General features: G+C 37.1%; 1 protein-coding gene and 1 long non-coding RNA gene across 3 annotated transcripts in view; one reads left to right on the top strand and one right to left on the bottom strand.

The window, feature by feature from the left end:
• Positions 1-15,079, bottom strand: part of DNAH6 (dynein axonemal heavy chain 6) — a 295,021-nt gene that overhangs the window by 124,508 nt on the left and 155,434 nt on the right. Inside the window, exons 43-46 of the mRNA XM_077134752.1 lie at positions 12,824-12,970; positions 12,187-12,260; positions 10,311-10,465; positions 829-1,060 (exon numbers count right to left, since the gene is read on the bottom strand). Coding sequence (XP_076990867.1) covers positions 829-1,060; positions 10,311-10,465; positions 12,187-12,260; positions 12,824-12,970 — 608 coding nt within the window. The remainder of the gene's footprint in view (positions 1-828; positions 1,061-10,310; positions 10,466-12,186; positions 12,261-12,823; positions 12,971-15,079) is intronic.
• Positions 1-15,079, top strand: part of LOC143661261 (uncharacterized) — a 201,515-nt gene that overhangs the window by 133,147 nt on the left and 53,289 nt on the right. The window lies entirely within an intron of this gene.

Raw genomic sequence — 15,079 nt, 5'->3', positions numbered from 1 at the left:
ACAAATAAACTACAGTAGGTGCTAGGAAAACTAACAACCACACAGAAACTTTTAGAGGAAGAGAACTTTCAACCCATAGCAGCCAGCAGGAGCAGAGCCCAGGCCAGAAGGAAAACAGGGCAAGCCACTTAGATAGACCTTTTGAGACCTTCTGATCAGCTACCCTACTTTCCCTACAATGCATCAATACTGAATCTATATCCTGTATGTTTCAGGAAACCTTGAAATGTTACTGTTTTCTAAGAAAATAGTTAACTTTGTTAGCAACATGTGCCAGACTCTCCAGGCTCTGTGCCTCCTTTGTCTACATGCATTATAAAACCCTGCCTCCTGCTCTGGCCAGCATGGAGCCTGACTTCCACTTCCCCATCAGCTGACATTGGGGTAAATCTTCTTCTGTTTGTTAGTCCCTAATTAAACTCATGGGTAACTCGCTGCCTAAGTGTTTCAGTCTTGGGGATGTGCTGGGTTGGAACACAGTGAAGTCCTATTTTTATTTAAAAGTTCATTTAACCCTGAAACATAGTCCTTATTTAGTTTCTTTTCTTGGGTAAAGTGTATTTCCCTAATAACTGATTTCACTTAGGGAATTGCTTTCTACATATGTCTTTTCTACAGAAACAGCATATTACTTATGCTGTCTTTGTTCTTGCCCTCAAAGAGAAGAAACTTTCCTCTAACCTTTTATCACCATAATCTCTTACAAGGCCCAAGGAATCTGTTGTCGGAGGGAACACACAAACTGCCTCACACAAACTGTTCAAAGTACACACGCCATTGCATCAGCTGTCCTTTCCTGCTCTAAACTCTGGGGCTCTTTAAATGTACCTGGGTATCGGTGAAAAGGAAAACCATGTTTTTGTCTTCCACGCCAGCCATTCTGTACAACTTCCTTAGGTCGTCATGAAAACTGTCATAATTATAGCCTCGGCTAAGTTCGATCTGCAAACATTTGTAACCGCATATATGAGCTCCGAGTCTGGTGAGAGACTGTTTTCCTGTGCCCCCCACTCCCACGAGCAGGGCGTTGCCTCTTTCCTGACGGATCATCCGGGCGATCCTATAGGAAGCAAAGCAGAGAAAGCCTTATTGCAGGTTTACCGACCTGGCGGGGAAGGCTGGTGGCCCTGGGCGCGCTGGCCCTGCGCTGTGGGGAGAAGCAGGGTCTCTCCAGGACAGCTGAGGGAGGACGGTCCTGTTGGGCTTTTACCTCTTCCCACCTTCCCCCACCCCATTCCCTACACTGTGGGCTCTCTGGGCTGGTCCTGCAAAAGTAGAATCTCTCCCTTCATCAAAGTGGGAAGGATTTTGTCAGGGATGCTGGTCAATCTGAGTGGCAAATTATATTAACCAGTATACTGACAAGCCCGGGTCTCCAGTCATAAGGATGAGCAAGCGGAAAAAGCACCAGACCTGGAAAAGAAACTGTAGTTCAGAAAGAGAGATCAATGGGCACAATTTGAAATAGATTTACTGTGTGATACCAATAAAATTTGAGAAAATTTCTGATTATTGTTAACAGCAAGTTTCAAAAAGCACTGCAGTCATTATGTGGAGCACTCAGAAAGCAGAGGATAAGTCCAAGTTTAGGGAAAATTGGCTAGAAATGGAAAATTTGCCTACCAAATGGAAAATCTCAGTGGCAGATGAACCTTGCAAATAGGATACCATGCAAAATCGAGTAGGTAAAGTAGAAGAAAAACTTAAAATTTACCCAGGGAGCAGAGAAAAAAAAAATTAAATTAATTAGAGAGAAAATGGGAGAGAAGGAGGACCAATCTAGGTGACCAAAATAAAAGAAGAAACCCACTGGAGGTGAGCCAGTGAAGGCACTGAGGTTTGAGAAAGAAAATCGAAGAGGAGAAGTAAACACTAAATATTTTTTAGGGATGGTGTATGTGTATCTCCTAGATACACACACAAATAAAACAAAAATCTATACTTTAGACATTACTGAAAATTTAGTGAACCTCTAAGGCATAAATAATAAATTACCCCCAAAGGAACAAATATTTTTAGGTTGGTCTTAGCCATGTACTCTACTCTACATTATGACATTTAAGAAGACAATGGCTAGAGAGGGTGAGATACCATGTAATGGCTAAGAAAATAAACAACCTGCAAACCCTTCCTGAGAGTTCCTTTGAAGTTATACAGAAAAATGAATAAAACTTCAAAATCCAAGAAAAAGGAAGGAATGTCAGTATAAATGTGAGATAGATGCATGAGACTTTTTTACATAGTATTCTCTGATAGGAGAGACAAGTCCATATATTATTAAGATGATAAAAAAGGTCAAGATTATGTCAATAAATTTCTTTAAAAAGAAGATATAAATGTAAAGATATTTTCTTCTTATCATCATTATTATCTAAAATCTCAGATTGGGTCAGCCGAAACTAGGAAGTCATGCATGAAATACAAAAGTAGGCTTAATTTATCATTTTTTTTAAAACAGGAAGCAACTATATTTTTATCCATTTTTATTTATCTATCTAATTTTATTCATAATGCTGATAATTGTAGAAAATAAGGTTCAAATATTTACAAATTTTGCTGGTTTGAAAGGATATATGTCCCCCAGAAAAGCCATGTTTTAATCAAAATTTCATTTCATAAAAGCAGAATAATCCCTATTCAATATTGTATGTTTGTATCTGTAATTAGATTATCTCCCTGGAGATGTAACCCAACCAAGAGTGGTTGTTAAACTGGATTGGGGGAGATATGTCTCCACCCACTTGGGTGGGTCTTGATTAGTTTACTGGAATCCTATAAAAGAGAACAACAACAGGAGAGAAAGCTAGGCGATTCTGAGAGAGCAGAACAACATAGCCGTGAGAAGCAGAGAGCCCACCAGCCAGCAACCTTTGGAAATGAAGAAGGAAAACACCTCCCGGGGAGCTTCATGAAATAGGAAGCCAGGAGAGAAAGCTAGCAGATGGCGCCATGTTCGCTATGTGCCCTTCCAGCTGAGAGAGAAGCCCTGACCATGTTCGCCATGTGCCTTCTCACTTGAGAGAGAAAACTGGAACTTCATCAGCCTTCTTGAACCAAGGTATCTTTCCCTGGATGCCTTTGACTGGAAATTTCTAAAGACTTGCTCTAATTGGGACATTTTCTTGGCCTTGGAACTGTAAACTAGCAACTACCCTTTTTTAAAAAGGGGAGTTTTTAAAAAAAATTCCCCTTTAAAAATTTTTTTTTTTAAAAGCCATTCAATTTCTGGTATATTGCATTCCGGCAGCTAGTAAACTAGAACACAAATGTTAATGGCTCTATTTACTTATTTATTACATATTTTTTAATTTAAGAAAACCAACAATGCACTTAGAACCACCCAAAATGGATATCTTAATTAGCTTAGCCACAGGCATATTTAAATAAAGTATACATATAATTATTGTAAAGCCTGTGTTTGCACAGTAAGTTTCATAAACCAATTTAAAATTAAAGCAACAAGGAAAAAATTTACATATTTGGATAGCAAAATTCTTAAATTCTGAGTATTATTATTATTAGATACCATTTGATCAGCTGAGATTAGACCACTTTTTAACATTTAAAATAATTTGTCACAATAAACTAGATTATTACAAATTGCTTTCCAGAAATTGTCTACCTTATCTTTTTTATTTTTTAACTGTTTTTTTATTGTATAGTATAACATATATACAAAGCAAAGAAATAAAAATGCAATAGTTTTCAAAGTACTCTTCAACAAGTGGTTACAGGACAGATCACAGAGCTTGTCATGGGCTACCATACACTCCTTTCATATTCTTCCTTCTAACTGCTACAGAATATAGGAGGCTAGAGAGCTTAAAAACTTTTTTTTCATCACAATTGACACTTTTCCTTCTTCTTTTTTGTGAAAAACAACATATATACAAAAAAGCTATAAATTTCCAAGAACAGCACCACAATTAGTTCTAGAACATATTTCAGGTTTTGGCATGGGTTACAATTTCACAATTTTAGGTTTTTACCTCTAGCTGCTCTAAAATACTGGAGACTAAAAGAGATATCAATTTAATGATTCAGCATTCATATTCACTTGTTAAGTCCTATATTCTACGTATAATTCCACCATCACCTTTGATCTTTCCATACCTCTCTTTAGGAGTGTTTGGGCTATGACAAATCTAAATTTTTGATATTGGAAGGGTCTTTCACTAATATGGAGTAGGGAGATGAAACTATCTAATGTTCTGGAGAGGCTGGGTTAGGTTTCAGGACTTATCTGGACCAGGGACCCATCTGGAGGTTGTAGGCTTCTGGAACGTTACTCTAGTGCCTGGAACCCTTGTGGAATCTTATATATTGCCCTAGGTGTTCTTTAGGATTGGCTGGAATGGTCCTGCTTGGGGGTTGGCAGGTTATGATAGGTAGCAAGGTTTAAGTGAAGCTTGCATAAGAGCAACCTCCAGAGTAGCCTCTCGACTCTATTTGAACTCTCTCAATTCTTTTCCCCTTTTGATCAGGATGTAATTTTTGATCCCATGGTGCCAGGTCTGGATTCATCCTTGGGAGTCATCTCCCACGTCGCCAGGGGGACTTTCATCCCTGAATGTCATGTCCCATGTAGGGAGGTGGGCAATAATTTCACTTGCAGAGTTGGGCTTAGAGAGACTGAGGCCACATCTGAGCAACAAAAGAGGTCCTCCAGAAGTAGCTCTTAGGTATGCCTACATGTAGTCTAAGCTTCTCTGCTACTTACATAAGCTTCACAAGAGTAAGCCTCATGATCGAGGGCATGGCCTATTGATTTGGATATTCCTAAAGTTTGACACAGTATCAAGGGATTCCCTGATGGTAAGGTTTATCTATTTATTTTTAATTATGAAAATAAAGCATGGCTATTGTAATGGAAAAGAGAAAACATTGCTAACATTTCACCACCCATATGGTGGTGAGGGCATAGATTCTGTCCTCTTCATATAGTACAGCATCATAAATATTTCTTAAATGAATTTATGTCTGGGGACATTTATGTGTTTGCAAAGATGGAATTGTATTCCATTCCACATTTTATTTTGTAATTGCTTTGCTAGATATTACAATCTGGATATTTTCATGTCAGTAAATACAAAAATTTTATGTATTGTATGGATATACTATAATTTATTTAACAAATTTTCTTTTGATGAACATTTTGCTTTTCCTACTTTTTTTGTTATCATAATAACGATGTTTTAAAAAACAACAACCACCTTAAAGCTAGCTGCAAATAGAATCTTTTCAAAGTATTAGAGGGGGAAAAAAGGCCATGAAGCAAAATAAAGGTTGCATTAAAAACAAACGGAAAATATGTTTGGATGGTACAAGGCCATATTTTAAAATAATATTTAATTATATAGGACCATGGAGGCAAATGTAATGTCAAGTGTTAAAGGCATGATATTTAACTCTATAATTTTGTGAAAACTTATATATGCTTATAAAACTAAACAGCAGTTTCCTCTGTATGAGGAGGTGGAATTTTATTTTTCTAAATTTACTGCAGTGAATGTATTTAGTATATTATCAGAAAAGTAATAACTTTTGTTAAAGAATATACAGTAGATGTACTTCTCTGCTGTGTAAACAATATGAAGGTGACTTCCTTATGCAATAGTCCTATCATTAGGAAGATCTTGGTAATGTGAATTTTTATAAATAATATTATATTTGTATGAGAAAAGGAGGTAAACATGTTATTTGTATTCTAACTACCTTCAAGATTCAGTACACATTTACCAAATTATGAATATGATGAAGTCAACTATTAGAGACCTTAAAAAACTGAAATAGAGTAATTTATTTTATTTTATTTTTTTAAATATAGCAACATACAAACATGAACATTCTTACTGTATGATCATTCCATTCTTGGTATATAATCAATAACGCACAAAATCATCACATAGTTATATATTTATCACCACGATCATTTCTTAGAACATTTGCATCAATTCAGAGAAAGAAATTTAAAAAAAGAAAAAATTCATACCTACCATACCCCTTATCCCTCCTCCTCACTGACTGCTAGTATTCCCATCTACCCAATATATTTTAGCCTTTGTTTCCCCTATTTTTTCCTATACCCTCCACCACTCCCTTTCATTAGTCACTAGCATTTAATCTACTAAATTTATTTTAACATTTGTTCCCCATTATTTATTTTTAATCCATATGTTTTACTCATCTGTCCATACCATAGGTAAAAGGAGCATCAGAAACAAGGTTTTCACAACCACACAGTCACACTGCAAAAACTATCATTATACAGTCATCTTCAAGAAACATAAGGCCCTCTTTCTTACTCTGCATCCCTGTGTTTGGATTGTTTAAATGTTTCATCTAGATAGGTTGAGTTAGATTATATGCCACAGAAAATTTAGGTCCTGGACAAAATAAACCTTTCTTCCTTTGTTCTCAAAAAGTAGATGAAGTTCTAAAATATAGCCAATGTCTTCCTCACCCCTGTATTCTGAATTTCCTTAATCCTGACCTGATCTGCTTCATTCTTTTTTTTTTTTAAGTTTTAAAATATTAATTACCATCTATTCTCAACACCCTGCATTATTGACATCCCTTTGTTCTTCCTCATGCAAACATTTTAAAATTTGTACATTTAGTCACTATCATTATACAGAGAGTACATTTATTAACCAGCTATTACATGCCACTGGCTTTGCTGGCAGGGGATGGTGGCTGTGTGGCATGAGCACAGGGCAAGGAATCTACAACGATTTATTTTTAAAACTGTTCCTCCAGAACAAAGCAGACTCTCGTTCATCATTCAGGGTTTTCTTAAATAAGGTACAAACTTCCAAATTCGTCTGCTCGGGCAGGTTTGCTCTTCCCATGCCCTGACAACAGCAGATTTGTCTAGAACACAGATCTGCAAACTCTGGCCCAGGAGCTAATTCCAGCTCATGGACTGTTTTCCTTATGGCCCACAAGTTAAGAACGGTTTCGACCTTTTTAAAGGGTTGAAAACAAATCAAAGGAAGAATAATATTTCAGGATATGTGAAAATCATAGGAAATTAAAATATTATTGTCTCTAAATACAATTTATGAAACACAGTCATGCTCATTCATTTGCTTATTGCCTGTGTAGCTGCTTGTTCATTACAACTGTTGACTTTAGTAGTTGCTACAGAGACAGTATGGTTTGCAAAGCCTAACATATTTACTGTCTGTCCTTTTACAAAAGAAGTTTGCTGACTCTTTGCCTTTGCAGAATGATAAATGACACATCTATGAACTATGAGCACCATTTCAACACACATCTCGATCACAACACACATGGAGCTGGGAAAACAACAGATTATCTTTGCTTATTTCTCTGCAGCTACCCCATGTGTGTATAAAGTTGAGAGTTAATGGATATATAATAATGTTTTGATAGTTTTTTTCCTTATAGTGCACAAGTGTTCTACAGTTGGGGAAATATTGAATATTATAAAAATCTTGCATATTATATGTTACTGTTTGTTTCATGTATAATATTAATAGCAGTTTGAGTATTTCCATCTGAGATTAATTAAAACAGGTTACCTGCCCATTCTGCTTCCCAGTGTTATTTTTTCTGTTAATGTACATATCAATGGATAGAAAACTACTCCATTTTAGTATCCTCCAAAGTTACATTTTTCTCTGATGTAGAAGGCAATAAATGATTCTCCTAATTAATGGCTTATATTTTCATAGAGAGATCTTGTCTAACATCCTTCTTGGAGTGTGGTGACAACCTTGGGGCCACGGTTTGGGTAAAAACTGCCTAGTACCAATTGCTTTTCTTAGAAAGCACAGGCTCTGAAGCAAAAACTTTTTCCTGAGTTGGGAAGGCTTTTACCCACTTGCCCTAGGGAAATAAAATTAAAAGGAAATACACTATCTATTGCATAATGGAATATTAAGTAATTGTGCCATAACTCACATCAATCACAAAGCCCTTTCCCATTGCTAATCTTGCAGTTGTCTAAAAGCTCTTACTTCCCACAATTAAAAATTTGTTTCCCCTAATTCTTAACTACTGATCCTCCCCAGAAAAAAGAGAAAATGTTTACACTGTCATTTACATGGCAGTCCTTTGTCTGTTTGAAAACTAAATCTCCTTTCTACAACTGGTTTTAATTTCCTCCTCTAATGTTCTAAACAAACTTTGAGTTGCTCAGTGATTATCACAAAACTGAGAAAGAGTATGACTATAATGAAGCTGGCATTGTTTGTTATCTGATCTACCCTCCAGAAAGTTTCTCAGACCAGAGTGCCACCATTGTCTTTTTTTCTTTTCAGGCTTAGAGCTTGCCCAAATTTTGGAATAAAAGTTGTTAGGGGATTGTGTGTATGTATGTCAGCAAGCAGACGGATGAGAAGCAGTAGTAGCTCAACAATCCAATCACAAATGGCCCTATTTTGTAACACTTGAGCTGGGACAAACATAAATTCTTGAGTTGGAGTTAAACAGAAGAAATAAAGGCTGAGTGAAGACTTGATTTATTTAGGTTTCAGGTGAAAAATTCTCAGAGATTTTGGTGTCAGCCTTAACAGTGACCAACACTAAAATGCCATTGACAAGGCAAAAAACAAGCTACCTGCATCTTGTTGCCATGGTAGACCATGGAAAATCCTGTTATCACACATATCCTACTCTGCTTAGTATGCAGAAAACTATGTCAAAGCTGGAAAAATTGTAAAGTGCTAGAAATCTCTAAAAGATAGTAGTGAGAGATCTGAGATAATTTAGCTTGGAGCAGATAAAGCTAAGATTATCAAACTTTGGAGGGCTGTTAGGAAAGGAGTGGACCTATTTTGGGTGGCGGTATCTGCCATGGATGTGTACTCTAGCCCAGCCGCTTACTAGCTATAGGATGTCAGACAATTTACTTATTCTCTTTGTGGCTGATTGTACTATCTAAAAATGAATGCAATAAATGTTTCTGGTCCTACTGCTCTTCGACCTCATCAAGACATGGAGCCTCTATTTCTTCTTGTGAACTTGGGTGGAACTGTGTGATTGCTTTGACTGGCAGAATAGGCAAAAGTGGTGCCATGTGACTTCCCAGGCTAAGTCATGAAAGGCCACCCGGCTCCTGCGTGGCTCCCTCCCTCAGAGCACGCAGCTTTCAGTGATCAATGTATGCATAATTATCCACACCAACACTTACTGTTTTCATTTTATCATTATTTCTTATGGTTCTTGGCATTTTGACCATTAAGGGAGATACCCCTTGCCATGGTTTTATATGCAATGTCATCATTATTACAGCTTGCAAGTGAGAACTGGTTCCAGAAGTCATGGGGAACAGACTGTGGCAGAACTGCCCTCTAGGACATGATCCACTGGCAAAAGTTGGCTGGGTCCTAGGGCTGCAAGTATTCAGGCTAGATGCCCATGTGGAAGGGTGTCCTTTAAAAGATCTTGCAATGGGGAAACACATGGAATCTATGATTTTTGATTCAACTTGTTTCACCATAGTCTCAAATCCCCTCTTTCCATAGAAATGAATGTAACTATCCCTGTTTTCCTGTCTATGCATCCTGTAAAACATCTCAGATCATTTTTGTAACAAGATAGAACACAGAAAAATAAACTAAAACAATCTATTAATATTTGTGCAAAAATCTATTAATATTTAGCAAAAATAATAACATTGGGATTCTATAAAATATTCATACTATATATATATTTTTAAAATTTAAATTACAGTGAGATATGCTGGTGGTGTGGAGTAGTATGTTTTCCAGAAAAACATGTTCTTAAACTTAATCCATTTCTGTGGGTGTAAACCTATTGTAAGTAGGACCTTTTGATGAGATTACTTCAGTTAAGATGTGTGTGGCCCAGCCCAATCAGTATGGGTCTTAATCCTATTACTGGAGTCCTTTATAAGCAGAATGAAATTCAGACAGAAAAAGAGAAAGCTTCGGAAGCAAAAGTTGAAGGCTGATAGAACCCAGAAGAGAAGGGAGAGGCCAGGGGAGGCCACATGTGCATTGCCACTGACAGAGGAGCCAAGGATTACCAACAGCCAGCCCCTAAATGCCAGTCTTTGGCAGGAAAGCATTATCTTGTGATGCCTTAATTTGGACTTTTTCCCAGCCTCAAAATCATGAGCTAATAAATCCCCGTTGTTTAAACCAACCCATTGCATAATATTTGCTTGAGTAGTCAAAGGAAACAAAAAAATAAGTAGACTTTTGCCCATCTAGCAATTTATTTAGTGCTAGATGGGCACTAGCAACTTAATCATTACCTTTCAACACAAAGGAAATCAGATCAAAGCATTGTTGTGCACCTTATATACAGCACGTTACCTTGAAACATGCTCTATAGCATCCTGGAAGAACACTAACTTTACTTCTTTGGGATGTACGATATTATAATCATCAAGGTAGTCCTGTAGAACATTTGCGATTTTCTGCATATCAGGCATATCATCATAAATTCTATCAGTCTTGTCTGCTCCAAACTATAAGATAATTTATGGGAAAGAACAAAGTTGGAACAAGGTATATATAGCATTCATAACCATAGACGGGAATGTTATTTTATCTACATTGTTATTTAATCATATATGGGTGTATGTGTGTATGTGTGTGTGTGTTAACAGGACTTCAAAACCAACAGGACTAAAGAAACCCAGATTTTTACTTAAAACTGGAAAAATCCATTTCATTTAAGTTCATTAAGTGGTACACTGAACTTTCAATAACTTTTGCAATAAAATTTACACAGGATTTCAGATATAGGTTTTTAATTTTTCTCACTATAGTTAATTCTGGCTTCATACTTTTGCTCTAAAACTGTTGACATCAAATGGTTTGAAAATTATGCATGGTAGACTGGTATGGTTATAAAAAATCATGCCTGAACTATATGTAGTTTTTTTACACAGCCAGCATTTAAGGTTAAATTACTTGTCCAGAATGAAATATGAGCTATAAACTTTAGGGAATCAAGTCCCCATTTGGACCTATTGATATCTTTTCTTGGCTGTTAATAAGTGCCCTGGGGGCATTTCACCTGGAACTTTTGACTAAAATACATATATAGGCAATACAAGAAGTGTCCAGTTCTTTTTCTTTGATTTGTTGCTAATACCGCTAGAAACACACAGGGACTGTAATAGTCACATGAAAACAACACTTGGTCTTTATTTTTAATTTAAGTAGATACATGTCCCTCAAATAAACTGCATATATATATATACTTTTTTTTTTGGTTGGTGCATGGTCTGAGAATCGAACCTGGGTCTCCTGCACACAGGCAAGAATTCTACTACTTAACTACCCTTGTACCGCTCAATTGCTTATTTTGTATATTTGTCAGGAGGTGATACTTATCTAGAAGAGGGCTACCAGGGTGTGAAGTATCTCATACATAAACCATGATGATTAATTCACTCACTTTTTAACTAGCATAGCTTGAGTACTTGCCATGTACCTAGCTCTCCATAGGAAACTGGCGACCTGGCCCCAGCCCTCTCAGAGACACTGGAAATAGTTTACTCAAACAGGAGTCAACTTGGGGAAATGAGAGAGTGGCCTTTCTACACAGGCAGGGTGCTTAGATGGAAGAGTTATTCTAGGCAGGTCCAGAGGGTTAAAATTAGGTAAAAAGTGTAGACGTTATTAGGGGGACAGACTTGAGGAGTTTAAAATAAGGAGACATTTGCTATTAATGAGAGGTACCTGATGATACCTGCTGAGCGTCCCCTCACGAGAAGCATGTGAGTAGAGCCTAAACAGTACACAGAGTGCACTAAGGAGACAGTGGTCCTGATGTGAGAGGGTCAACTTCTCTTCTTCCTTCCAAGTGGAGTTACCTGATGAACTTGGTGATTCAGACTATCACCAAGACAAATATAACTAGATTAGGGGTTAGCAAACATTTTCTGTTAAGGGCCAGAGAGTGAATTACTTTAGGCTTTGCAGATGAAATGGTCTCTGTGTTGACTATTGCTCTAGGTTGATGTAGCATGGAAGCAGCCACATGGATGGGATGTTGCTGTGTTGCGATAAGACTTTATTTACAAAAACATGAGGTGGGTGTCTTTGGACCCAGGATCAGTTTGCTAACCTAGACCTTTAACTTAACAGAGATAAAGTTCTTGCAGAACATGAACCTGAACTGGAAAAAGAGTAAATGCCTTAAAATCTTCACAGAGTTAAGTCAACACAATATACTTGCCTTAATAAAATCTCCAAAAATGATGGGCTTATTCAAAAAATATTCCAGGCCAATTGCAATTCCAAAATGTTTGTCTATTTTAAAAAATAAAATCAATGTTTAATATATGAGAAGCTTGAATGCAGTATTTTAATGATAAAACATGGAAAATAATGAGCAGTTGCTTCACTTAGAAGCCTTAACTAGGATAAAGAAAACTTAAGAGAAAACAGTGTTAACACTGTACTACTTTAGTTTAGCTGACAGTATCCCAGATTTAAGATTAAGAGTAATTGACAAATATTTAACATTTTTATTACATAATAATTATGGAATTCATTAATTAATAAATAAGAAGTGCCTTAGAAATACACTGGCTTCTTAAACAGGTAAAATGCTGTTTCACATACTTTCTCTTCTCTACTTAAAAATTTACACTGAATTAAAAAACATGAAACTTCTTGAATTTCAATAAAATAATTTTTATAATAAATCTGATATATTGAAATTCAAAGAAAATAACTTTTATTCATAAATGACTAAAATCTGTTTTGTATTACCCTACAAAAACTCATCTTATTTTACCTTTATAGAAACCAAATTGCTTTTCTATATATACAAAAAAAAAAGGAACAGCTAAATAAAGATTTATATTTACTGGCCATTTCTGTCAAAATAACATGGAAATAGTGCTTATCCTCATTGTTAATCAAACGATCATGGAACACTCTTTGGCATTCGTGGCAAAAGAGTCTAAATATCTGTATCTCTTCTCTTATTGTTCCTGAATCGCACTGGAGGATACCTGTTTTCCAAGAAAAGAAAAAAAAAAAGATATTATACTTCAGTAGATTATCTAGTAATAGCTGAAAAGAGACAGATTAGGAAACCCTGAAGTCCACTTTGCCTCCATAATGCCAACAAACGGGAGCTTCTCCAGTGGACATATGCCTATAATAATGGTGACCTCATTTCTTGAAAACAAAATTAGGACGCAGACCCTGACACCAACACTTTCACTCTTTGTGGATGTTTCTCTAACTGAGCACATAGTGATCAGGCTTCATGGCTGGAGTGGCAGTAATCACATTTCTATCTCGGTTTGCATTATGGTAGGTGGGGTATATCACGCGTGTTAAAAAAAAAAAAGCTATATATTCAACTGGCAACTTTTTCTCCCTACACTTTACACTGCTTTCAAAAACACTGGTACGCTCTTTCATTCTCCCCCATGCACAGTCTTCATCAAATGCCCCTTGTTCTTTGGGCTTCTGCTCAAAGTATTCCGAGTACTCACTTTGCTCATGTGTGACTGGTTATTGTAAACACTGATCTAATAATTTCAAATTATAACAAAAGCAACGATGTTCAGCCGCACCTGGAAATGTTTGTTCTCCACAGGGATCTCTCATCCCGGCGCTGTGCAAATGGGGGACAGGGAGCGCGTGTACTCTGCACGTGGACACCTAGCACCTCGTGTGCCCCTGTAACCTAGGAGATACTGCCAACGCTTCTTTGGAGAAATGGGGCAGTTTTATGGGTAATGATGCTATGTTCTTTTCGCAGTTCACACTGTGTGTTTAATACTGATACATTTCTTGAAATGGTTAAAGCTTTAATTTTCCTCAGTCAATATTTGTGGAAATAAGGGAATTTCCAAGACATTTTTTCATATGTGGGGATAAGGGGAAAGATAATAAAAACCGGAATTTCCTGAATATTTTATGATGAGCTACTGTCAGAAATAAAATGTATCCTGAATTTTTGAGGTGCAGAAGTTATCTAAAAAACGGTAACATTGCATAATTGCTTTGTAAACCTACAACTTCTCTGGTAAAAAACAAAAACAAAAACAAAAAAACAGCAACACAGAGGCAATAAATAACTAACTAGATAATAAATAACTAACTAGATTAAAAAAAAATCTCTGTGGACTAGGAAGTGAGTCTGAAGCTATTCATTAACACTAGAGAAACAAAACTATATTCCAAGTTTTTCTAGAAAAATGAGTTGATGAATTCCAGGACCCAACTGCTAATACTGGAGAGTTAGATTTCACTGAAGGAGGGGAAAAGAAATGTCACCCTGTGGCAAGGATGGTGAGCCAGCCCCAAGAATCTCCAGGCTGACCATGAAGGAGGAGGAAAAACAAAGTCGTCGCAAGGCTGGGTTTGGGAGCTGGAAAAACTGGGGATCTGTGGTGCGAATTGAGTACTAAGAAGAAGCAGGCAAGGCAGTCAGGATTCCTAAGCCAAGCTTAGCTCCTGCCATTGGCTGTGATCTCTCGTCTGCTCCCAGTTTCACTGACATACAATACATCTCAGCTGCATTGGGTCAGGGACTTGATTTTGCTGAGGAGAGAAGAGGGGCCTGGAATACAGAGTACCCAGTTGTTGTTTTACATGGAAGTGTTCAATAACTATCACTTAAGCTACTTCGCAAATCAGATATGTAAGACATACTCACATATTTCAGTTTGTTTGAATCTTTGTTGAGAAAAAATATTATGAGTGGTGTAGTACCAAGAGCTCTGGGTAGGGGTGTCAGGGGACAAAGGGGATCAATTCTGACCTTCTATACTACTCATTCACTCATTTCCTCATTCATTCAGTGCTAGGCCCAATTCTAGGCACTGGGGATGGTGGACTAGATGGTCTCTGTCCTCAGGGCACTGAACTGCCAGTGGGAGAGCGAGAAGTGAAACATGTGCAGACAGATATGGAAGAGATGATGTCAGGTCATGACGGCTATGAAGGGGATGAAGAGCCATAAGGTTTTGCTGAGGAGGTGACATTTGAACAGGGAAAATGAGCCACATGGATAGAACATTCCATGGGAAAAATAAAGGGCCTTGGAAAAGAGGTGATAGAAGTGAGGAGGGAGGTGGGGGACAGTGAAGGCTAAGAGGCCCAAA

This window comes from Tamandua tetradactyla, chromosome 17 (assembly GCF_023851605.1).
Source record: "Tamandua tetradactyla isolate mTamTet1 chromosome 17, mTamTet1.pri, whole genome shotgun sequence".
NCBI lineage: Eukaryota > Metazoa > Chordata > Mammalia > Pilosa > Myrmecophagidae > Tamandua > Tamandua tetradactyla.
Note: the sequence above shows the minus strand (reverse complement) of the source record. Positions and strands in the feature narration are given on the sequence as shown.